Source organism: Melozone crissalis, unplaced genomic scaffold, assembly GCF_028551555.1.
Source record: "Melozone crissalis strain CALT ecotype California unplaced genomic scaffold, PUWL_Pcris_2 ptg000064l_1, whole genome shotgun sequence".
Lineage (NCBI taxonomy): Eukaryota > Metazoa > Chordata > Aves > Passeriformes > Passerellidae > Melozone > Melozone crissalis.
Window position 1 is genome coordinate 437,849 of NW_026535842.1, and position 24,153 is coordinate 462,001.

The 24,153-nt window shown below is 52.9% G+C and overlaps 1 protein-coding gene across 2 annotated transcripts in view; it reads left to right on the plus strand.

Moving 5' to 3' along the window:
- The first annotated feature begins 7,608 nt into the window (after nucleotides 1-7,608).
- AAK1 (AP2 associated kinase 1) overlaps nucleotides 7,609-24,153 on the plus strand; it is a 57,688-nt gene continuing 41,143 nt past the window's right edge. Inside the window, exon 1 of one of the 2 annotated variants that reach the window (XM_054289133.1) lies at nucleotides 7,609-7,818. In XM_054289133.1, coding sequence (XP_054145108.1) covers nucleotides 7,656-7,818 — 163 coding nt within the window. In that variant the 5' untranslated portion in view covers nucleotides 7,609-7,655. The remainder of the gene's footprint in view (nucleotides 7,819-24,153) is intronic. The other variant, XM_054289132.1, reaches the window with a different exon arrangement.

A 24,153-nucleotide genomic window follows, 5' to 3' on the forward strand; every position in this document is an offset into this window, starting at 1 on the left:
ACGGGGAAATCAGCCTTGCAGTAAAGATTCCTTGTTTTCAAGTGTTTATCCTCAGCACCTTTGGTCTCCTCTGATGCCCAACGTGCTGTTATTATCATGGGTTTTTTCCAGCTCACAGGACAGCTCTGTCTCATCCCTGTGCCTCTCTGCTCATGCTCCTCTGCTGGAAGGAACCTAAATTTAGCAGCCTGGATGTGGGCAGGCTGTGCCTCAGTGAGCATGTCTGTGTGGGTTATTTATTGCAGCTCCTGCTCCCAAAACAGCTCCACGGAGCCCAGCACCTCCTGCTGATGCGAGGGGATGGACCAGGGGAACAGAAAAATGAGGTCCAAGCCTCAAGCCCTCTCCTTTTGCACTGCAGAGCCTCTTTCCTTGCAGAACCTGGCGCCTGACCAGGATCCAGCGTGGACCAGCGCACATAAACTGTTGCTAAGGAGAAACTTTTCTCTTTCCTACATCTGTGAAAGTTTCCATTCTCAGCCCTTTCTCTCACGTCAGCAGTCCCTGCTTTGGGCCCGTTTTAATCCCCCAGCAGAATTGCTGTGTTTCTCCATCTTGCATTGCCAGGGATTTTTTTTTAGCCTGGGTATTTTCATCCTTCTGTTTGCTTCCCAGTCTCTTCAGCCCCGAGGACTGGGAGGCTCTGTCACTGCAATCAACTGGTACATGCAATAGTAATTATTCAATACCACGAGTTATTAATTTTCTTTACAAATTAGCTAAATATTGCAGCAATCCTCCCATTCATTCTTTTCACAGTTTAACCTTTTCTTTCCCCCTGGCAGAGGCACCAAGTAGGAGGAACAGTTGAAGGTACAAAGTGTTTGTGTGGACGTTTTTGGCCACCTGGAGTTAGTCATGTAAGCGAATTCCATTCAGCAGCCAGATCCTGACACATCACACAGCCAAGTTCCCTGGAATCATGGCTGGTTATGGGTGCTGGCTCCAGAGCCATCAGATTCAGTCACAAATATTTGGATCAGAAAGGAAAACAAAGAGGCACAGAAGCTTCTGAGCACGCTGAGAGTGTCTGAGCTTCTCTGGAAGGTGGATAGAATGACAGGGGGTTTGAGGAACCCTGTTGTACCTTGCTCCAGGAGCTGCTCCCTCCAGGAGGGGCCAAGGGTTGTTGCTGTATTTTCCTGGACCAGGTTCAGGTGACAAAGCTTTGTCTCTCTAGGGGTCCTTTGTGCAGGGGCTGCTCAGCTTTCAGCTTTGTCTTCATCTCTGAAAGGATGGGAAGGCTGTGGTTATTCTCCAGTACCTCCAGCTGGAGGATATCACTGGCTGGCGTGGCTTTGCTGTCCTTGCATCAAAGAGGGACAGCAGGGGACAAGCCCGCAGCCCCCCTCAGTGCAGTGACAGAGCACGTTGCTCTTCTGCTCACAGATGCTTCATTTGTCCTGTCAATTATTTTAACCAGCCTTGGTTTAAAGCTCTCGACCCCCCAGACTTTACTCAGTTACACACATGCTTTCCATTCCCATTCCATCCTGCTGTTCTCCCACCCACAAAAGACATAATGAAAATTAAAGGTCACAGAAAAGCAGGGAGGGCAGTGTGCAGTAAGCAAATAACTCGGGCTCAAGCAGCAGCCCTTTGGGTAGGGGTATTTCTTCAGTCCCACAATGAGAACAGAGCTGAACCTCTAGAAAATGGCAGCATTTGTTTTTGCCTGAAGGACCTGACCTTTTAAATTTGCATCTCAGAGAGCAAAGGAGCCTTGTGCTAGGAGGAGAGATTTCAGTGTGCCCTTTCATCAGCAGGTACCTGCCTTTGGCTCTGGAGGAGCAGCCTCACCTCACTGAGCTCCAAATTCTGACACCAATGAAGTCATTCAGCAAGGGAGGGTCAGAATCTGACCCTTTGGGATTAAACTGGTGTGTTTGGGAGGTTCACACCAAGGGAAATGCTCATTTTCATACCTGAGCACTGGCAGTGTGCAAGCAGCCCCGAAAATGGGGTTATTGAAGGGTTGCACAAGTGCTGTGGGAGTGTGTTGGATGCTGTGGCTCAGTCAGTGCTGTCTCCATAGCAGCAGTGCCCGAGGGTAGGGTGGAGGCTGAAAACCAGCCCTTGCTTTTCCAAAGCACCGAGCCCTGTGTGCTTTTAGGAGGGTAAATTCTCATTCTGTGTATTAATATCACAATAGTCCCAAAGTGAACTGCAGTTGTTAGGGCTCCCTGCAGACATCCAGGGGCACTTCTGACCCTTAGAGCCAGGGTGTCCTTACCTGCTCATGGAAGGTGAAACAGCCACGAGCCTGAGGTGTTTTGGGAAGAGGTGTTTTGGGGAAGGCCTCGGGAAGAGGCAGCCTGGAGCTGTTGATCCATGATTGGAGCAGAGCCCTTGTAACACAAAGAGAGGAAGGAAGATGAAACACTCCCAGGCCTAGGTGAGCAGCGCTTATTTGAGTGGGAAAACTGAACTATTCCAACTCACACAAGCAACTGGAGTGTTCTTAACTCTCCATAACCACTGGAAACGCTGCTTGTGCACTCAGCATTATCAGGGGAATGCGCAGCATTCACCCTTTTAGCAATCCAGGCAGGATTCAGAACCCTGAGCACAGCATACCAGCACTGCTATGCGAGTCAAAGGCTCTCTGGGTGGATTACATAAACATAAATGTCACACACGGCCAAGAAGGAGCTGGGAGCAGAACTGATTTGAGAGAACTCCTGTAAGCCAAGATGCCTTTAAAACAAGAGACCACTTGGACATGGCTGAGACAATGAGCTGTAAGGGGAGACAGCAACACAAGGATGAGACAGCCAGGAGTCGAATTCCCCCTCAAGCGCACTTCCATCAGCAGGTTCTCAAGGTGGGGATGCTCCGTTCTGCAGGCATCAGGGGATCCCAGCTCTCTCCCAGCTCCTCACTGACAGCTCCAGCAGCATCTCGACGCCGGGGGCTCTCCGCAGCGCTGTCCCCCAGCATATGCTGTGCTGACACTGCCTCGCAGGTGCCCACCCACTCTGCCTTCCTCCCACGGGGAAACTGGAGGCTGCGCTTGGCCACGGGCCCAGGCTGCTGTTTGCTTTTCACCACTGAAGCTATAAACAGCAGGGAATGCAAGCAGGGCAGGCCATCGGTGCTCTGAGGGCTTCGCTGGCTCCCTGTGGCCCAGAGGGGAGCAGGAGTCAGCAAAACCCTCCGGAGAGGGAGGGGGCTTAACGAATGTTCGCTTTAATTAGCATACATATCGTTCTGAAGGGGAAATGAGTAGCTTTCACTTTTTCTTCTTAATTAATATCTGCCTCCACGTAGCTTAATCTCACTTAGCTGCTCTGTAATTTGGCCATGACCCAGCTCTAGGGGATGGAAGCAGAGCCATGACTGCCCAGCTCAGGATGACTTTTCCTGACCCTGCATTTAAACAGAAGTGGGCAAAGGGCGTGGGCAGAGCCGGGTGAGGTAGCTCGGTGCAGGAGGAGCCCCAACAGGATCCTAACACAGCGGATAAATCCCTTCTCAGGGAGAACCCAGCCCGCAAACCTCCCTCAGTGTGGCAGCAGCTGCTTTAAGGGACAGAGGGGAGCTGTGGTGCAAATCCTGCTCCTGCAGAAGCACAGGGCTGTGTCCCACCAGTGCACACAGGGTCGGTCCAGGCCGCTGCATCCCACGGGTGGCAGCCTGCAGAGCTCAACCAGCCCCATCATTTGTGGGAGTGCCACTGCTAGGGATGGAGGATTCCAGCCACAGGGAGCAGAGCCATTGCTGGAGCCACTGAGGATGTCCTACAAGGGCAAACAGCAGCACCAAGGAGGTGGAAGCTTCCAGTTCTGAAACATGTGAAATACAGGTCTGAGTTCTGGAGTGTTTTTGTTCCTCTGCACAACTCTGAACCCAGTAAAGCCCAGCTCCATGATAGTGTGCTTGAGAACTGACCTTTTCCTGGGGGTGATGGAGACCAGTGATGGTTTTTCTGCTCATACTAATGGTGTTTGGGGGCCACTACCGCGCACTTGGGAAGAAATCCTTGAAAACCAGAAAATCACAGGCAGAGAGAGGATAGAACAGTGGCTCTATTCCTTGCTGGTGAGAAGCTTAACAGAGTTTTTTGCAGTGAATGTATATTTAAAGAGACATAGGATTGTGGAATGCATTGGGTCAGAAAGGACCCTAAAGTTCAAATCTCCATGGGAAGGGCCACCTTCCACTGTCCCAGGCTGCTCCAAGCCCTGTCCAGCCTGGATTTGGGCATTTCCAGGGATCCAGGGGCAGCCACAGCTGCTCTGGGCACCTGTGCCAGGCCCTCATCCCCCTGACAGGGCACAATCCCTTTCTTATATCTAACCTGAATATCCCCTCCCTTACTTTGAAACACTTACCCCCATCACTGCGTAAAAAGGGCTCTCACAGCATCCTTATCAAGATTAAGACCTCATTATTTCGCGGTGAATTCAGGAAAAGCTGTGCCAGCTCCGCTCTCCATCGCTGCCGCTCCCCAGCTCTCCAGAAGGGGCCAGTGCGGCCTCGCCTTTGGGGCCGCAGGAACGCTGCCCAGGCCTGCGCTTTTATTTAGAAAACGCTGAGCTGTCCGGAAAGTTTGATGGAGAGGGATGCAGCCGTATGAATGTGCTTCTTCCCGGGGATTTGAGTGCATTTTCCGAGCGGCGCAGGAGGAGCGGGGATGGGGCAGGCAAGGCGCGGGGAAGCGGCTCCGCCGACCGCGCTCGGATATTTTAAACCTCGCGTCATGGGATTTCAGCAGCTTAAAACGCAGCGTTTGGCACTGAGTGCATTAGTCAGAGGCTGCTCTCTGCAGCACGGCAGGCCTGGAGCGGCTGTGGCACGGGAGAGGCACCAGGCCCCGCGTGTGCTGTGGCCGCGGAGCAGCTTTTCCCCTTTCGGGCTCAGCTCCCCGTGATCCCTGTGAAGGTCACTGGGATTGCAGCAGCCTGGAATAAAGAATATTTATTTATGCTCCGCGTCTGCAGCCGGGCACGGCTCCTGCTGTGCTTTGAATGGTCATGGTGGGGTTTGTGTGAGTGGGCCGAGCATCAGAGCCCCCAGCGTGCGTGGGCCTGACACTGCCTGCACTGCACTGCACTGCAGGTACGCTCAGAAAAAGCCCTCAGAGCCAGGGAGGAGGCTCAGCAGTGCATCTGCAGCTCTCTGCATGCAGTGGCTTTTATCTCCTTTACTTGGAAATGACTCATTTCCCTGTACTCTACGGAGATGCCCAATTTCCTTGGAAATGGTTCAGTTCTGCAGAGTCCCCAGAAATCCCCAGTGTCGGGGCCCAGTTTTTGCACTGGGTGTTTTACCTGGGTTGAGAGATGCCTGGGGATTTTCACAGGTTAGAGAAATTTAAAAAATAATTTAAAATAACGGACAGAAGGAACCGAGACTTTATTCAGCTCGTATTTATTCCAAAGGGCACGTGAACCTTCTGTACTGAGCTCTGGCAGTTAATTCATCACAGAGCCCCAAAGCACAGCCAAGCATGTTTCATGCAGATTGAAGGCTGCAAATGAAAAAGGGCTGTTTGCACACGTGTGCTGGCTGCCATCACTGCAGCTCCAGCTGCGTGGACTGGGGCTGTATTGGAAATGAGGGGCAGCCAGCAGCCACCCTACAAATTATGGGTGGCTGAAGGTGGTCAGAGGAGGACTTTCGGGCCCGTACCTTTAAGCCCTGCTGAGGATGAGGATGGTGGAAGATACGCAGCATTATCCACAGTGAAGAGGCACAGTGGCTCAGCAGAAAAACAACTGTAGTGGCGTGCTGTCAGATCTGTGTATTGCTAAATGTTGCCACCAGCAATTTTACCTGCCTGTTCTCAGAGCCATATGCATCTTAAAAGCCTTCAAACACCGAGAGGAAAAACCCAATTAGAGCCATTTACAACAGGCTGATCCAATCTTGCTGGCATTGCTGGAAGCCTGTGACCAAAGCCAGGCCAAGGGCTGTGTGAAGGATAATGTTTATCCTGTGAAGGATAAACATTTTAGTCACCCCAAAGCAACCAGGCCTGGCCTACCCTGGGGACAGGGGCTGGAGAAGGATGGCTGTAGTTATTACCATAATACAGGAAATAATGTTCATTGGGAAAATGGGACCATGCTTTGGTTTCCTCTTCCATCCCAGTCAGAGGGGAGGAAGGAGAGTGGTGTTGTTATGGAGGTATTCATTGGCAGCCAAGTGCTGCTTGGGTTTTGTATTTTGGTGCTTCATTCTGGAAAAAAACTAATTTTTGCCATTTTAACATCTCCCTGTGCTGTTTGAAATCCCAGCTCTGGCCTTCAATAGTGCATGAGGAGAGAAGTCGGCTGCTCTGGATGACATAGGCAGGGAAAGTCTCCTCATTTCTAAGGAAAAAATGCTGAGAAGTACCCAAAGTGCATTTAAACTGCGTTTCCCAGGATCTGAGCTCAACTAAACCTTTCCAAAGCCTGACCCCATGGCTTTGGGCTCTGGAGGAGCTGCAGTGCCCCTGAGGAACATCGTGCCAGGCAGGAAGGAGGAGGAAGCTGTAATTCCAACAGCAAATCCAAGGCACAGCTACCAGGTGTAAAACACTAAAGATGTTTTAAGGGCTTGGGATATTTCAGGATTTTTTCTTTGCTCTGAAAGCAGGCGCTAGCAGAGCTTGTGTGAAGATAAGCCTGGTGCTTCAGGTTAATCCCTAGATATCACAGCAGTGGCCTTTTATTATTATATCACAAGAACATCGACTTTAGCGAATTATTTCAAAGATAAACATAACTACCCGTCACCATGCACACCCTAATATGGGCCGTGGTTTCCCACGGACAGGATTTCTGCACTAATCCCTCAGGGCGAGGAGGAGGACACAGAGCCCCCGGACCCCGTCCGCTGTCCCGGGGCAGCCTCCGGTCCCGGCCGCTCCGAGGGGCGACCCCGGCCCGGGCCCCTCGGCACAGCGCCCCCTGCCGGCCGGAGCCGCGCGGCATGCCGGGACTTGTAGTCCCCAGCGCCGTATGGCCCCCCTTCCGCCCGCCACGGGGAACTACCGCCCCCAGCGTGCCGCGCGCGGCGCCGCCATCCCGCCGAGCCTCCGCTCCCCGTCCCGCAGCACCGTGGGGCGCTTCGGGGGCTGCGGGACGGGACATCCCGGGACGCGACATCCCGGGACAGGGCACAGCGGAGCGGGACGGGACGGGACGGGACGGGACAGCCCGGGGCGGCGGGGCCGGGCCCTGCCGCTGGCGGAGGCGCGGGGGCGGCGCTCCCGACGGCAGCCGGGACTTCCTGTGACGGCCCATTTCCTGGTCGGATGGGGCCGGCGGGGGGCGGCGGCGGCGGGGTCGGTCCCTGTCCGTGTCCCTGACGCGCTCGGTGGTCGCCGGTGACGCCGCCAGGCAGCGATGCGGGCCCCGGGCCCTGCCGGCAGGCGGCCCCCGCCGTGACCCGCCGGGGCTGCGCAGGCCGGCCCCGCGGGGCGCATGGAGGCTCCCGCCGCCCTCTGCGAGGTACCGGGCAGGGTCGCTGCGGGCCGGGCTCGCGGCGGGGCCCGCGGGGGTGACGCCGCAGGCCCGTTATCCGCGCTGCTTTTGCAGGTGTGATCCCCGGGGGACAGCGCGGCTCGGCCCCGCCAGGCCGGCCCCCCTCGGCCGCGGCAGGAGCCGCAGGGCTCGGCACCGACACCGGCATCGCCCCGCGGCCCCGCCGCCGCCTCCTGAGACATGAAGAAGTTCTTCGACTCTCGCCGCGAGCAGGGCGGCTCCGGGCCCGGGGCGGGCAGCAGCGGCGGCGGCGGCGGCAGCAGCGGCCCCGGCAGCGGCTACATCGGCCGGGTCTTCAGCATCGGCCGGCACCAGGTCACCGTGGACGAGGTGCTGGCGGAAGGTGAGGTTCCGGTGCCGTTCCGAGCGCTCCGTGGATGCGGCTTTCCCCTCCCCAGGCTGGGAGGCCTTGGGCTGTCCCGGGCAGCCAGCCCGCTCCTTGACCCCCAGATTGCTGAATGTTTCATTGTCCTTGGCAGAATTGCGGTCCTGTGGTGTCTGCAGGCTGATGTGTCTGGTGTTCCCATCTGTAAATCCAGTGTGGGTTTGCTAGATTTGGCGCTTTTTTTAATGCTTTAGGAATTGGGGGATTTTCAGAAGTTAATTGTTTCTCACTTCTCCTAAAGTGGGAATTAATAAAACCAAAAGAAACACCCAAACCAAAATTGTCATATATTTTGGTGCAGAACAAGGTGCTGGAAATAAAGAAAGCAGCGTCCTCTGCTCTTAAACTTTCTTCAGCTGTTACCTCCTTTGCCACCTCGAGCAGAGAGGATTAAAACACTGGAGTAAATTCCTTGTTATGCACATAGGTAGGCTGAGCAGGACTGGCTGTGACCTGGGATGAGGGATTTCTCTGTGTGTGGGATGTCTGCAACGCGAAGCGGTGATCCCAATTGCCTTTTTTTCTTTTTTTTTTTTCCCCCAAATAAAACAGAGACCTAAAAATGAATCCTGGGGGTTACAGAACTCATGACGTGTGCAGGCCTTGCAGTGCAGTAAGCTGCTGGTGGCATTTGTTTAATTGTAACCAGCTCTGCTGCTCCAACTATCATTTTACATTTCATTTGTTGGGGCTGCAAGGAGCCTCCTGAACGGCTCTGCCTGGTAACCTTAGCCTCGACCTTCAGGGAGGTGTTGGCCTCTTTAGACCTGCTCCTGGTGCCTCCTGCGCAGCATCCTGGGCAGATTTAGTCCAAGCAGTGTTTTGTTTTGATGGCGAGGGAGAGCAGAGCTGCTGGGAGAGAGCTGAGTGGGAGGACCTGTGTTGGCTTTTACAGAAAGAGCCCTAAAATGGAAAAGGGACTCTGTGTACGCTGCCTGTGTTCAGATTTGTAAGAATTCACCGCGGTGTGCAGGAAAATAGGTCTGTGGCTGTTCTTCAGACTTGGTTTCTGGTGTGTTCTGCTGAGAGGAGCACTGAAGCCAGGCTTTTACCTAGCAACTATAGTGATTTTTTCTCCTTTGAAATTTGCACTATAGGTTTGCCTGGGCTGGTATTTCCAAGGCCCTTTTGGCCCTGGGAGCTGAGGACCCACATGAACTCAACTTGGGAAGCTGTCAGTCTCCCTTTAATGCAGGATGGCCTCATCCTGGTAGCAGGGAAAGGCAGAGGCTTTTTTTGCTGATGAGTAATGTGCTGGCAGGTTCTGCCCCGGGAAGAGGAGCCGTGTGTGTGTCACTGGGCTCTGCTGCTGCTGCAGAGGTGGAGGTGGGAGCGCAGATTGCCTGGGGGGGAAGAGCCTCCCTTCCCTGCCTGCCTGTCCTGGGGGAGCTGCTGCTTCTGGGGGCTCTTCCCTGCACCTCCTGGTTCCTGCCTGTGGGATGCAGCTCTGGGTTCATGCGTGCAGGCTGAGCGCTGTGAGACTGTGAGGCAGAGGGAGCTCTGGTGGAAGGTGCTGCCCAGGTACCTCCCTCCCGGTGAGACGGTGTGAAATCCTTCTGTGTGCAGAGCAGAGCCTCCAAGGGGCACCAGCAGGGCGGTGTGTGCTGGTCTGCAGGTTGTCTTGCTGGTTTTTGTGCTGGGGAGCAGCGTGGCTCAGGAGCGCTGCAGCTCTGGGTGTGCTGGTGAACAGCCTTTTCTCCCTGACTCAGCTGGAGACCTGGGGAGCTCGTGGGCAGCCCAGTCCCTGCACTCCTGACGCCTGGAGAACCTCTCTGTAGCTGCAGTGGTGCTTCAGCAGTGCTGAAGAGGCAACTCCTGGCTATTTGTGCTGAAAGGAAAAGTCCGCTGGGAAGCGCTCTGGAGGAGGAGTATCCTGTCTGGGGAGGAAGGACCTCTCATCCCAGTTGCTTTAGGAGGGAGTGGGGAGGGCTGAGTTTGGGTGCAGCCTGTGAAACATGAAAAATACGAGATGTAAAAGAGAGAAGCGATGAAGTGATGAATGGTGTTGGAGCAGAAGTTTTGGAATGGAAGCGCTGGGGTTTGGCTGTGCCTGGTCACCCTGAATTCTGCTGAGCAACCCTGCTGCTGATGGGGAGCGTGCCCTGGCTGCAGCACTGCCTGTGCCAGGTGCCAAATGGCTCCACGTGCCTCTGGGCTCTTGTGTAGATCCCCAAAATACCTGCTGCTGGTGAACCTGCGTGGTTTAACTCCCCTGAAAAAGAGTTCTGCCCGGATACTTGCCTGCCTGGCAGGGAGGAACATCCCCTCCTTTTGGAAGGAAGGAGGTGGAAATAATGCAGAAGGAATTTGAGGGGTTGGTTGTGGTGTTGGGATATGGTGAATCAGTGGGGTTTTACAAACAGGGTGTTGCAGTAGTTGGTTCCTGGTTGGGTCCTTGTAGCTCTCCTGCTCTAATCCATATAAAAGCACAAATAAGCTCTTGGACAATTGCCCCCAAAGTTTGCACAGGGATTATCTGTGGTGGGAGGGCAGTGCTGCTGGCCCTGGGGCTCTCCAGGGCCAGGTTTAGTTACACAGTGCCCCAGAATTGGCTCAGGGGTGTTGTGGCTGGTTTTGGGGTGAATGGTGTCTCACAGAGCTGAAATGAATGCCCAGGAGCTCTTGCAGTGTGGGGCTGAGTCAGGCTGCTGTCTTGCTGTTTTCTTTCTGAAAATAAACCAAAACAGCGTTGGACCAAATCAGATACTGCTGTTTGTTTCTGCCTGTGTGTAGGGGAAAAACCAAAACAACAGAACCCCATCCCAGAGCCCCATGCTGGAGCTCTGGGGAGGTTGGTGTCCCTCTGATGGGGATCCAAGCAGCAGGAACACTGAGAAGGATGTTGCCATAAATGAGGAGTTTGGGAGAGCTGTGTGTGTGGCAAAGTCCCACAAGGCACGGGTGAGCTAAACCAGGTCGGGGATTGCCCCAGTGTCCCATTTTTGGGGGCCTCTGTGTTTTGTGTGACTCTGTGCTCAGTGTTGTGAGAGTGCTGAGCTGAGCCGAGGTGTGTAAACATCCATGGGGCACGTGTTTGAGCAGGGTTTTGTTTGTCTTGCTCTGCTTCTAGCAAAAAGTACAGGCTGAGTTTCTGCAGCTCTGTGAAAAGTTGCTTTTAAAACTGTACTTTTTTGAAGGTCTTTTCCCCTTCAAGTAAGTTGAAGTCCAAGTAAGGGATTTGGGTTTAATAATTGTTGGATATCTCACTGGAGTTTTTCAGGCACGTGCCTGTGTGCTGTAACTAATGTTGATTTGAAAGCATTTAATGGTTGGTATTACAAACCAGTCCAAAGTCACAGAATCATCCTACATTTGCCAGCTGTATTTTCCCTCTGTTTTGAAAAGAGGGACATTGTGGGATCCATCCTGACTTTCCTTAGAGCTGCAGGGCAGTGCATGTGGGAAGCAGCTGGGAGAGCCCTGCGTGCCCAGCCCGTGCCCTGAGGTGCCCAGGGCAGAGGCTTTCTGCTGACCCCTGCCCTCCCTTGGCACCTCCTCCCCTGCAGCACCATAACCTGAAGCCACTGGAAACACACGTGAGCTTCTTCTGAAATGATCTCACTTTAAAGCAAACCCCGTCTGAGGAACGCTTTGCAGATTTATGTGATCCTCAACCCAGTTCCAGTGTGGTTGGGTTCAGGACATTGCTTTGAAGTGTATTTTGTGAGTTACTGCTTTCCAGCTTCAGCCAAGGGCCAGCTGCTAATCAGCTGACCAGGGACATTTGGATTAGGAATTAAACTGTTTCTCCTCTCGGAATGGGACACGTGATTCTTATTTTTTAATTTTTTCCCTGTTTCTTGTGGGGCAGAACATGTACTCTGCACTCTGCTCTGCCAGGTAGGATGTTTGATTCCAGCAGTCTGTTTTTCTGAGAGTAGAACCAGGGGAACTTGTGAAGGATCCCAGGGGAGTTCTTTGCTAAATGCTGAGGTATCCCAAGTGTTTTGGTGCTTTTAGCAGCTCAGCTTTTGCTGGGACAGTGTGTGCTGTGTCCTGAGATGTAATCAGGGAGGAAAAGCAGGTGTTAGTGCATTTAAGTGTGTAAGAAGTTGTGTGGGCCAGAGACTGACCTGGCCCATGAGCTTTGTGCAGGCTGTCACAGAAGGGGTCTGGTTCCTTATGGAGCAGCTGTGGCAGCTAAAAGCTGCTTTAAAGGCAGCGTTGGCCCAGCCAGTCACCATCCCAAGGCAGTGCTAGCCCAGCCAGTCACCATCCCAGGAAGGAACTTCCCTGTGAAACCAGCAGAGTTCCTGTTTCAGCACTCCTGCCATGAAGCTGTCAGTGTAATAAAGCCGAGTTTTGGGATTCTGCCTGGGGGTAATGCATGGTTTAACTCCAGCTGGGGTCTTGCAGAAGTGTTCTAGTAGTTTTAAAGGCTGCTAACCTCTGGTTGCACATGCATAGTGTTTTTATTGTGGCACGGGCCCTCTCCCCTTTGTGCAGGAGCTTGTCAGCAGCTCGAGGAGAGCAGGTGGGAAGTTACAAATGTGCTGAAGACAAGCTGGAATCCACTCTGGATTTAGCACCTCTTGCCTTCCAGGCTGACCCACTGCATTAATCATGGCTAATGAGGGGTCAGCACTGGCTGGGTGCTGCACCCTTGGGCAGGGGCTGGCAGCTGCTTCCCTTGAAGGTGACTTTATTCAGGGTAGGTGTTCTGGGCAGGCTGAGGCTGTGCCCGTGGGGAAGGCAGCGTGCCAGCTGCAGGGCTGGTGCTGCTGCTCTGGAAAGTCACAACCAATTTGCCTGCTCTTGTGCTAAGTGTTTACTTGTGTTCTACATGTGGAAGGAGACAGGGAGTCTCTGAGGAGAACATGCCATGAGCAGAATTGGTTTATGGAGGAGTTATCTTTGATAACAAGAGGTAACTGAGTAAGTTTCCCAGGAAGGGGTGCTGCCTTCCTTGGATGGGGACAGCACAGGATGTCCTTGTGGTGGTGTCATGCTGGAAACAAACCTCCTTGGATCAGATACTGGCTGCTGTGCTTCTTGAGAGCAGGAACAATACTGACAGTGATTTACAAGCACAAGGAGAAGATTTGGAAAGGCTTAAGTGAGGCACTGCAAGGTAATTCTCATTTGTGGCTTTTTGTCATTATGGAAACTTTCTCCTTTTGTAGGAGGTCCAGGAATTGCCACTAAATGAAATGAAGGTTATTGTCAGCTGCCCTGAGTGTGATGCAGCAGAGTGAAACAGAGGGGAGCTGCTGCAGCTCCGCTAATGCCAGCAGCCCTCACTCCCCAGAGTATCTGAGCCCTGGCACAGCCTGTGGATGTGCCCTTCCACCCTTTTAGGGCTGCTGGGAGCTCAGATAGGAGGTGAAGCAATGCAGAGCACGTGTGGCCAAGTCAGGAACTGATCTCTGCCCTTCCAGACTGGGTGCTCTAATTGCAGTCTGTGTTTCCTCTCGAGCGCTGCCTCGCTGTGATTTCAGTGAAGCTCTTGGCACTTGTGTGCTTTGGGTGTAAATTCACACTTGCTCTGTGGCAGAAGCCCTGCTGACACCAGGACCCTGGGCCATGTGTTGCAGGATTGCATTAAAGACATTTTTGGAACAAGATGCTCATAGCATCTGCTTTGCTTCATGATTTTGCAGAAAGAAATTACGTACCAGTGACGGGTGATCTCATAGATTAAAAATAAAAAAAGCCATCAGCAGCTGAGTTCCCTGAGCTGGGATTTGCGTGTGCATCCCCTCACAGCTGAGCTGGAAGCTGCCTGTGCTGTGATGAGGGCAGGTAGAGCTGATCTCCATTCACTGTCAGGCACACAGCAGTTTCCCTTCCCAAAGGCCTGTGGTAGGGGCCCCAAAATGTGCCAGTGTGAGCTTAGAGCAACCTGACAAGCTGTTCTCGAGGGTGTGAGAGCAAAATGCAGGATCTGAGGCTGCCTAATTGCACAGCTGTTGTTCAGCTATCATCTTAGCTTGTGTCTCCTTCTGCAAGCAAAGTGATGCTTGCAGGGCTGATGTGTGCTTGTGCTGCACAAATGGCAGCAGTGGAATAAACCCAGGCTTGTCTCAAAGATGTGCAGAGTGCTCCGTGAGGACATGATGTGCCTGGTTCCTGTGCTGTCACTGAGCATCAGGCTCTCTCCAAGGCACCAGGTTTGGTGTGCTATACATGTTTTTGTGATTTCCCCATCCCAGGTTCTATAGGGGTGCTATTCAAATGTTCATGAGGGTGATATGGACTTCCAAAGTGGTTTGAAATTCTTAAAAGGAACACAGGAAATCAGTGCTGATGCGAGAAGCACGGAAATGGAAACCTTTTGCCTTCTGTGCCTTCTCTGCATGACCTCCCTGCTAATTCAGTGTTAGCTGAGTTACCTGTTGTGACCCTCTGAAGGATTAATGGCTTCTGACCTGGGCCATAAAGACCTCTCTGGCACTGAGCTGCTGCTTGTGAGAGGGAGCTGGATCGATGGGAAATGCTCCCTGATGGCCACAGGAAGGTTCTTTGTGGCTGCTGCTGGCCCTGGGCTCTGCTCTAATGGCTCTTCATGACCTTTGGCTAGGGGTGTGTAACCCCAGGGGTATGCAGATGGCTGTGGCATGAACAATACCCTGGGATTGTGAAAGAAAACCCTCTCTGGGGTTGGAAGGGTCTGTGACAGCCCCTGTGTGTGTGCAGGGACTCAGGTGCTGAGATCCTGCTGGTTCCTGTGGCTGTGTTTGTAAGGAAATGAAGAAATGCATCACAGGGCCCTGATGTGTGGGGTGGCAAGTGCTGGAGGAGGGACAGTGTGGGAGAGAGGGCAGGACGGGCAGGTCACACTGTCCTGTCATCCCTGGGGACATTTCTGGCAAGAGCAAACCTGCTGAACGTCAGAGCCTTTCTTTCAGCCTCTACCTGTTGCTTCTGAGTCAGCAGATGTACTTGGATATGTGCACATGAGTTACCCTGCTGTTTCTGGGCTGCATTTCCAGCTGCAGTTTGAAGTGCTGAGGTGTTGTGCAGAACACAAAGGCTCTGGGTGTGAGGTGTGCCACAACCTGTGCCTCTGTGCCACAGCCTGTGCCCGTCCCCTCTCTGCAGAGCAGACACACAGATGGTGCCAGGGAAGGTTTGTCAAATTATTTCACAAATGAGAAGCTGAAGCCCACGAAGATGAAGCCATTTGATAAGGGCCGTGTAGCAGAGCAGGGACAGTCTTGTATTAAATGCAAATATGACTCCTTGCCTGGTGTTTTAATCACAGGGTCATTAATATTCATGTCACCATAGCACCCAGGAACTTTTATCATGGGCCAGGGCCCTGTGTCACATAATGCAAACACAGAACAAAGCCTGGCCCTGCTCCTTGGGGATCCCTGGCCGTTCCCTGGTGCCAGAGCACGCTGGTGTGCTGCTGCCTCTCTGCCTGTTCTGAGGCTGTGAGGAACAGGCAGTGATGGTTGGTACAGCTCACCGTGCTGTGAGAGCTGACACACAGCATCTTCTGGAGATCTGCTGTTCTTCAGGGGCCACAGAAACACACAGACTCAGCCTTGCTCACCCAGCTCTCAGCAGCACATGCGACAGGAGTAAATGTACTGGATTTTTAAAAAATTAAAATGATGCTAGTTCTGGAGGGGGACAGGTGGTTGTTTTCTACCTTTTGCTTTTGTTTTAAACTTAACGTAAGAAGACCTTTGAAAGTTTTTCTGCAACTGATGCATTTAGTGGTATATTTATTATTTAAGTTGGGATATAAGTAAGTAAAGCAATTACTTAAGTTCATTTGAGCTGATGAATTCAATCCCCAGTGGTTGCAGGGTAACAGTCACAAGACTGCAGGTTCTGGACCCCTAAACTTTTCCTGTTCCTAGACATCTGACAAATGAGCAGACAAATAGTTCATGCCTCTCCCTCTTCACCTGTGCATGTCTGGAGAGCTCAAAGCCCTGTTTCATGTAGAGCTGATATTTTTTCCTGTTAAATGCTGAATGGAACATGTGGAGTTCTGCTTCTGCTGCCGTGCTCAGGAGCATGTCTGGGTGCTGCCCTAGGAACCAGAATTCCCGAATGCTGGAACCAGAATTCCCGAATGCTGGAACCAGAATTCCCGAATGCTGGAACCAGAATTCCTGCATGCCTGACTTGTCTGTTGCTGTGAGCTGTCCCAGGGTCCTTGCATAATTGCTTCCCCAATGGAGTGTGCTGTTTCCATGACATTTCTCCACGGCCTGCTCTGCCTTGCAGCCAGCCCAGCTCGTCCCAGCCTGGCCTTCATCCTGCCTTCTCCCTCCTCTTCACCTCCAGCTCCAGCCTGCTCCCTGCTCGACTGGTTCTGCTTTTTTCTGATGTGGTTCACGGCTCCCTGGCCTTTCCAGGGAAGCTCTTGAGCTGCCTGCAGTTGCTGCAGCTTCTTGCTGGCTTTGCATTTCCAGCCGTGTTCACTCAGCCCGTCATGCTCCACAGCATGTTGATGCCAGTGCTAATTTCACTTGGAGATGAACAAGGGCTCAGATGCTATTAGCAGCTGCTGGGAATAATAGCAGCTGAAATGTGCTTTTTAAAGGGCTGACTGATAACTAAACAAATGATTCTTTTAAATTTTTTTTAAGCCCCGAGTTATTCATGACCCATTAATTTTTATTTTTTTTTCGGGCTTACGGTGGAAGTTCAGGGACTAAAATTGTTACAATAGAGAGGGACTGAGCCTGCCTTGCCAAGTGATCTGTTTGGAGGCAGCGTGTCTTGCTGCACAGCAATAAAACACCGTTCTGTCAGCGTTGGTTCTGCCAGTCTGCCCGTTGGGGAGAAACGGAGTGGATGCACAGGGCTGTGCAGCAGAGCACATGCCCAGCAAATCCCCCCACGTGAACACCTCAGCGTGCTTCCTGCTGAGGCAGCCAGAGCCCCCAGTGAGCTGCTGCTGGTTATGAAATTGCTGTCACAAATACTGCAAATGCTGCGAGGCTCTGATGCCCCTGGCTTGGGGTGCCTGGGCTGCCCTCAGCCCCTGCTGCCCTTGGACTGCAGCTTCTGACCAGAGAGGGCCTTTAATGCACAGCCCGGATCTGGCCCAGTGATTATTTTAGGCTTCTGAAATGCTGCTGCATGGCAGAGATTCATTTCCTTCCCCTCCTTTCTCTGCTGTGTTGTGATTTACAGCTTCCTGTTTGTCCTTCTCCATGGGCCTGCCTGGGAGCTGCAGGATTGATTGTGTGGGGAGTGAGGTCTGTCATGAGTTGGGGTCCTGAAACATGCAAAGAAATGAAGCTGCATGGCTTTAAAGCAGCCCCAGAGAAGTGACAAGAGGCAGTTATGCTTTCCCATGCTGTCCATGCAGTGAAAATGCCTCTGACTGTATAATTATTTTGTGTCTGTGTGTTGTTGTGAGCATCACAGCTGTTAGACTGAGTGTTCACTCCCAAAACTGCCACAGTCCCTAGACAACCAGTCTTGCTCTGCTCAAATCAGGAGAGGCAGAGGCTGTGCTGGTGCTGTGGGGGGTTCCTGGCTGCATCATTTTGCACAGTTCAGGCACTCCTGGCTGGGGCTGCCACACCAACATTGGCCATGGTGACGTCCTGCCTATTTACCAGGAGAGGGTGGAGCTTGTAAATCTAAATCTGTCCTGTCATGGCCTAGATATTGCAGCAGTGACATTAAGCAAGGGCCCTGTAATTATGTTGGTAATATTGGATAATCACATTAGGATTCTCAGCTGTGGTAAAGCTGTGTGGGGCTGAGTGTGGCCCTGCTTTCCCCTGGCTGAGAGTCTGGCCCATGAACTCTGTGTGAGCTGAGGCCTTTGTTTTACCTGGAGAGGAGTCCTTTGCTGAGATGTGCTGGGTGTTCTGTTCAGGTTTTCCTGGTGGTATTTAAAGCCCAAAGCCCTAGCAGTGCTGGGGCTGGAAGGGCTGGAGTGAGCAGGGTTTGTGATCAGCAGGGCTTTGCCTGGGCTGTTCTGCTCTCGTGGCATCAGACCTTTGCCCTGGTGATGGGCTCTGGAGGTGTCTTTGAAGCTGGTTCTTTGGTTTTTTTCCCTTTTTCTCCCCGCCTCCCACCGAGTCCCGGTTGCATTTTGTGTGGGCAGGTGCTGGGCTCTCCGTGCCTGGGGAGCTCACGCAGCCCGAGGCTGGCTCAGGGGTTTCTGCTGGCCAGCCTGAGCCTGCTCTGCTTGCTGTTCTGTGCAGGTAAAAGCCTTCCCAGCTCCAGTGTGAGCTGTGTGGGGAGTTTCTGGCTGCCTGCAATGGTGATTATTGCAAGGACAGTGCCCAGCTCTGGGAGCTGTGGGGCTGACAGGTATTTCTCTGCATGCACTATGAAGCAGTGAGTTGTTCCTGCCCTGTCAGAGCTGCTGCTGTTGTGGATATGGGCTGGGTGAGCACAGAATCCCCCTCAGTTTCCCAGTTTCTCAGTTTCCTCTGCTCTGGCAGCAGGATGAAGGCTGGGAAGCCCCAGCATTTGCTGGGAGATAACAAGCTGAGCACATTGCTCTGCAGGCAGGGAAGGGGAGCTGGGGATTTACCCAGCAAAGCTTGAATATTCTTCAAGAGTTTGTCCTAGGCCAGGAGGATTCTGCCCTTGGCTGGCTTGACACACAACCTGTATCTGTCCCTTGTGTTTCTTCCACTAAAGTATCACTAGAAACACTCAGAAAATAGTTGTATGTCCTGTATGTTCACTTTAGCTCTGAGCTCTCCTGACTTTTTACGGTTGTAACTGTTGCAGTCTTCTTTAGAGTATGCTCACTATTAAATTCCTGATCTTGTTGCAAAAATGCCTTTTTAGCTAATTTTCCATCTGGGGAGATGCAGGATTCAGCTGATTCTCCTGGTACTGTGCACGTTTCAGGTTTCCTGTCATGAAATACTAGATGTCCTCTCTGCTTTATCTGGGTGCCATCTACTTTCCCTGCACTTCTGGGGCTCTGATTGCCTCCTACAGCCAATTAAAATGGTCAGAACGGGGCTGAAATTTGAGTTACTGTGACCATTGCTCCTTTCAGCTGGAGTTAGTGGTGTGCCCTTTCTTTTTTGCCCTCAAGATAAAACTTAAATGTTCAGACTATTTAATTGCGGTTGATGTTTCGAGATCTGATGTGATAAGTTTCCCAGAGCAGTTCTATCTGCACTCCAGGGTGAAACCTTTTAAAGTGCTGTTTAGGGGCATGGAAGCAGCCCAGAGGAGCAGATGGAGCCCCAGCTGAAAGCTCAGTGAGCCACCCAGGTTTTTGTTTGCTCTTGGTGTGTTTAACTCCCTGCTCAGGTGAGTGTGGTGGGGTCAGGCACTGAGAGCTCCTTGAAATTCTGCCCTGGGAGATGCTGGGATAGGCCTGAAGCAGCCCCTTCACCTCGGCACTGTTGTGCTTAAATAATTCAAGGAACTTAATACAACAAAAAACAACTAAGTAAAGCTTGTTATTTCCTTTGAGGTAGAAAGTCTGGGCTGAGAGAGGCCCTGTTTAATTTAGTGTTATTATCTGCTCTTCTCAGCTGGGCAGGACACGAGGGTTTGCTTTGTTCTCATTCAGAAACTGGACCCTGGTTTGTAACACACATGTACACAAACACATGCACTGTTTACAGACATTTGGGTGTAGTAAGAGATCCACATTCAGGCCCTCCTGGAGCAGAGCCTGCTGCTGTTATTTGTGTGTGTGGTGTGTCCTGAGTGTCCCCTCTGTCCCCACTGCCACCTCCAGACACTTGTGCAGGTCCCCTGACCCCTGTGGCTGACACACCCTGTCGGTGCTCTGTGCTTCAGCCTGCTTCAGCCTGGTGACCCCAGGTGCAGAAAATCTGGATTTTTAGCCTGGGTTATGGTTTTATCTTTATTTTATCTTTATTTTATCTTTATTTTATCTGTGTACTCCTGAGAGGTGATGCAAGCCTGTGCCTTGGGACAGACCGTGTGTTTTGTGTGCCTGCAGCTTGAGGGTGAATAATCCTCACTTACATGGCTCTAAAATGGCATGGAAATACCCCACTGTAGGCAGAGGATTATGGAGTTGGGTGGGAGAGTGAGTCACAGGCACTAATTAAATCCCAAACCCCGAGTGTCGTGTCTCTCCAGCATGTAGTACTAAAACAACAAAATGCAAACACAAAGGAGGACGTTAGTACAAGCACACTGCTGTGAGTCCCTCCAGCCTTGTGGTGCTGCATCATTGGGAAAGAGTGCAGAGCATCGTTCCAGGGGGAAAGATGGGTTACAGCTGCACTGGCATGTAGGGGAGGAACTTGGGGTTGGAATCCAGGGGAGATTTTCATGGTATTTGGTATTTTCATGATCTTGGATGTTACAGCCCTAATGCAAAGTCTGCCTCATTACTGTGCCTTCTGAATTACGCCTCAAATGACTTTCTAAACAAAATGAGGCGGTTGTATTTGTCTGTAAAGATGTTAGTGCTGACACACTGTGACTTTGAAGGTGTTGCAGATGCTTCACAAAGCAGAAAAAGCAATGTGCAGTGATCCTGTTCATTCCAGCCCCTCGTTATGTATCACACAGAACACTTCCCAGTGCTGCCTCTGGTTTGTGGGCACATCTAGTAATAACAGGGAATAATGCTGGAACAGAAAGCTTAATTTGGAGTGAAATATCCTGTCCTGGAAACAAAGAGCTCAGAAGTGGCACAAAAACGGGGGAGAATGGGATTTGAAATGGTGTGTTTGCAGCAGGTATGTGCAGCAATACCCTCCTGCTGGGCAATGGAAGGGTGGAATAAAGGCAGCAGAAATAATACATTGGTGCAGATTAATAGCCACAAAAATAGCACTGTAATCCTAATGCAAATCACGGGGAGCTATTATTGAAATAAAAAGCCCATATTAAAATCCAGCAGCAAATATTTACTTGTTGGAGGGTCGGAGCAGAGCGTGGCGCGAGGCAGGAGCAGTGGGGCTGTTTCCCTTGGCTCTGCTCCCTGGCACTGCTGGCTTGGTGGGACTGTGGTGATGTTTTAAGGGCTGCTGGGGTCCCAGTGCCACTTCCAGCAGTCACAGGAAGGTTTTTGGGGTCTCTGCAGCCCCGGCTGCTCAGGGGATCCCAGGGCACCTGGGCCTCTAGAAAGGTGCCCAAAACCATTGGTGCTTTAGGATCAAGAATCACATCACAGAATGGTTTGGGTTGAGAGGAGTGACTATTGTATGTACACAACTCGGGGAAAACTTTTTTCTTTTCTTTTTTTGAATGACTGTGTGTTGCTCCAGTTAGAGCAGCCAGAGGTGCAGGATGGCTTCCCAGCACAGCAGCAGAGAGAATGGTTCTGGTGCTGCCAGGTGGTGCTGTCCAGTGATGGGTGACGTGCAGTGTCTGTGTGACAGCTGCTGGGGGCTGTGGCTGGGGCAAAACCACATTACTGAGTGTTTTAGTGAAGCTTTGGGAATGGTGAGCTGGAAACACCCCGTGCAGGGGAGTCACTGTGGCTTTCCTGCAGCTGGATCACAGCGTCCTGACTGGGGGAAAACAAACCCTGAGCGAGCCTGCCCTTGTGCTTGGGAAGGTAAGAGCTGAGGAAGTTCTTGTGGCTGGTGAGATAAGGCAAAATATGACATAATTCTGGATGGATAAGGATCAGTGAGTATTGGAATTGTGCAAATGGAGTGGCTTTGTGCCTGGTTCAGCAGAGCACTTAAAATTAAGTGCCTGCTGATACAGCTGCAGCTTAAAATGCCCGGCTGGCTGTCCCTGGAGGCTGAGTGTTCCTGGGGCAGCTCTGGGGAGATCTGAGCAGTGCAGGGGCTGCACTGGTGCCCTGCAGCAGCAGTGCTGTGCTGTGTGCATGCAGAGCACTGAGGGGGATCAGCTGCAGCAGCAGTGCTGGGCTGTGTGCATGCAGAGCATTGAGGGGGATCAGGCAGGGGCTGCACTGGTGCCCTGCAGCAGCAGTGCTGTGCCTGGCTGGCATTGCTGGCATGGCTGCAGGACCATTCCATCTCCAGCCCACCACGAATCCCTGGAGCTCAGCACAGCTCTCTCCTCACCTGCAGCTCAGCACAGCTCTCCCCTCACCTGGAGCTCAGCACAGCTCTCCCCTCACCTGGAGCTCAGCACAGCTCTCCCCTCACCTGGAGCTCAGCACAGCTCTCCCCTCACCTGGAGCTCAGCACAGCTCTCCCCTCACCTGGAGCTCAGCACAGCTCTCTCCTCACCTGCAGCTCAGCACAGCTCTCTCCTCACCTGGAGCTCAGCACAGCTCTCTCCTCACCTGGAGCTCAGCACAGCTCTCTCCTCACCTGGAGCTCAGCACAGCTCTCCCCTCACCTGGAGCTCAGCACAGCTCTCCCCTCACCTGCAGCTCAGCACAGCTCTCTCCTCACCTGGAGCTCAGCACAGCTCTCCCCTCACCTGGAGCTCAGCACAGCTCTCCCCTCACCTGGAGCTCAGCACAGCTCTCCCCTCACCTGGAGCTCAGCACAGCTCTCCCCTCACCTGCAGCTCAGCACAGCTCTCTCCTCACCTGGAGCTCAGCACAGCTCTCCCCTCACCTGGAGCTCAGCACAGCTCTCCCCTCACCTGGAGCTCAGCACAGCTCTCCCCTCACCTGCAGCTCAGCACAGCTCTCCCCTCACCTGCAGCTCAGCACAGCTCTCCCCTCACCTGGAGCTCAGCACAGCTCTCCCCTCACCTGGAGCTCAGCACAGCTCTCCCCTCACCTGGAGCTCAGCACAGCTCTCCCCTCACCTGGAGCTCAGCACAGCTCTCTCCTCACCTGCAGCTCAGCACAGCTCTCCCCTCACCTGGAGCTCAGCACAGCTCTCTCCTCACCTGCAGCTCAGCACAGCTCTCTCCTCACCTGGAGCTCAGCACAGCTCTCCCCTCACCTGGAGCTCAGCACAGCTCTCTCCTCACCTGGAGCTCAGCACAGCTCTCCCCTCACCTGGAGCTCAGCACAGCTCTCTCCTCACCTGGAGCTCAGCACAGCTCTCCCCTCACCTGGAGCTCAGCACAGCTCTCCCCTCACCTGGAGCTCAGCACAGCTCTCTCCTCACCTGCAGCTCAGCACAGCTCTCTCCTCACCTGCAGCTCAGCACAGCTCTCTCCTCACCTGCAGCTCAGCACAGCTCTCTCCTCACCTGCAGCTCAGCACAGCTCTCCCCTCACCTGGAGCTCAGCACAGCTCTCTCCTCACCTGCAGCTCAGCACAGCTCTCCCCTCACCTGGAACTCAGCACAGCTCTCCCCTCACCTGCAGCTCAGCACAGCTCTCCCCTCACCTGGAGCTCAGCACAGCTCTCCCCTCACCTGGAACTCAGCACAGCTCTCCCCTCACCTGGAGCTCAGCACAGCTCTCCCCTCACCTGGAGCTCAGCACAGCTCTCCCCTCACCTGGAGCTCAGCACAGCTCTCCCCTCACCTGGAGCTCAGCACAGCTCTCCCCTCACCTGGAACTCAGCACAGCTCTCCCCTCACCTGGAGCTCAGCACAGCTCTCTCCTCACCTGGAGCTCAGCACAGCTCTCCCCTCACCTGCAGCTGCTCTCCCCTGGTTCAGCAGTGCCTGCCTGGCTGTGAGGAGCTGTGCGTCCTGCTGAAATTACAGAAGGGCTGAAAACACAACTGGCAGCTGGCCAGTGCCCTGACTCAAACCTGCACGGAAAATTGCTCTGGCATCTGTATTGACTGGAGATAATTGGAACTTCCCAGTATTTTTTCAGCTTATCCTGAAACCCTTTAGCAAGAACAGCAGTCAGGCAGCAGTGTGTGGCTTGATAACTGTGTTCCCATGCAGTTCAGGCAGGCCTAAAGCACCAAAGAGACACCAAAAAAACTTCCCCAGAGAGAGCCCTGTAGCTGGTGGTGGCTCTGAGCTGATGGTGACCCAGTGCTGCCTGTGTGCTGCCTGCTCAACAGTATTCACATGTCTTCAGGGTGAACACAGAAATGACTTCCCACATTTTAGAATGGGTATTTCAGTTTTTGCTGGCTGCTGGGGGAAGAGAGTTGAATTTCCCTCAGAACCTTAGAGCAGAGGCACATGTGCAGGGGAGAGCTGTCCTCTGAGGTGACTCAGGCTCAGCTCTTGCTCCTGGATTTATTGAAGCCTGCGCCAGTCCCGTGCCTTTGCTTTCCCCACGTGCCCTGGCAAAGAGGCTTTGCCAGCAGAGAGATGGGCACGTTCCTGGTGCCTGGAGCACTCTAAGCTGTGCCTGAGTGTGGCACAGGCTCCCGAGCTGACCTTGGCTCTCACATCCCAGGATCATCATCTCTGTGTGCCCGCTGCTGTCTTGCTGCTCCCTGAGAAGAGGAGTAAATGGTCCTGTAATGTGCATCTGGCAGGGCTCCATCATAATTGCCTGTAAATTTGTCTTTGATCCGTTTCCTTTCAACTTAACCAGGACTAAGCCAAGTTG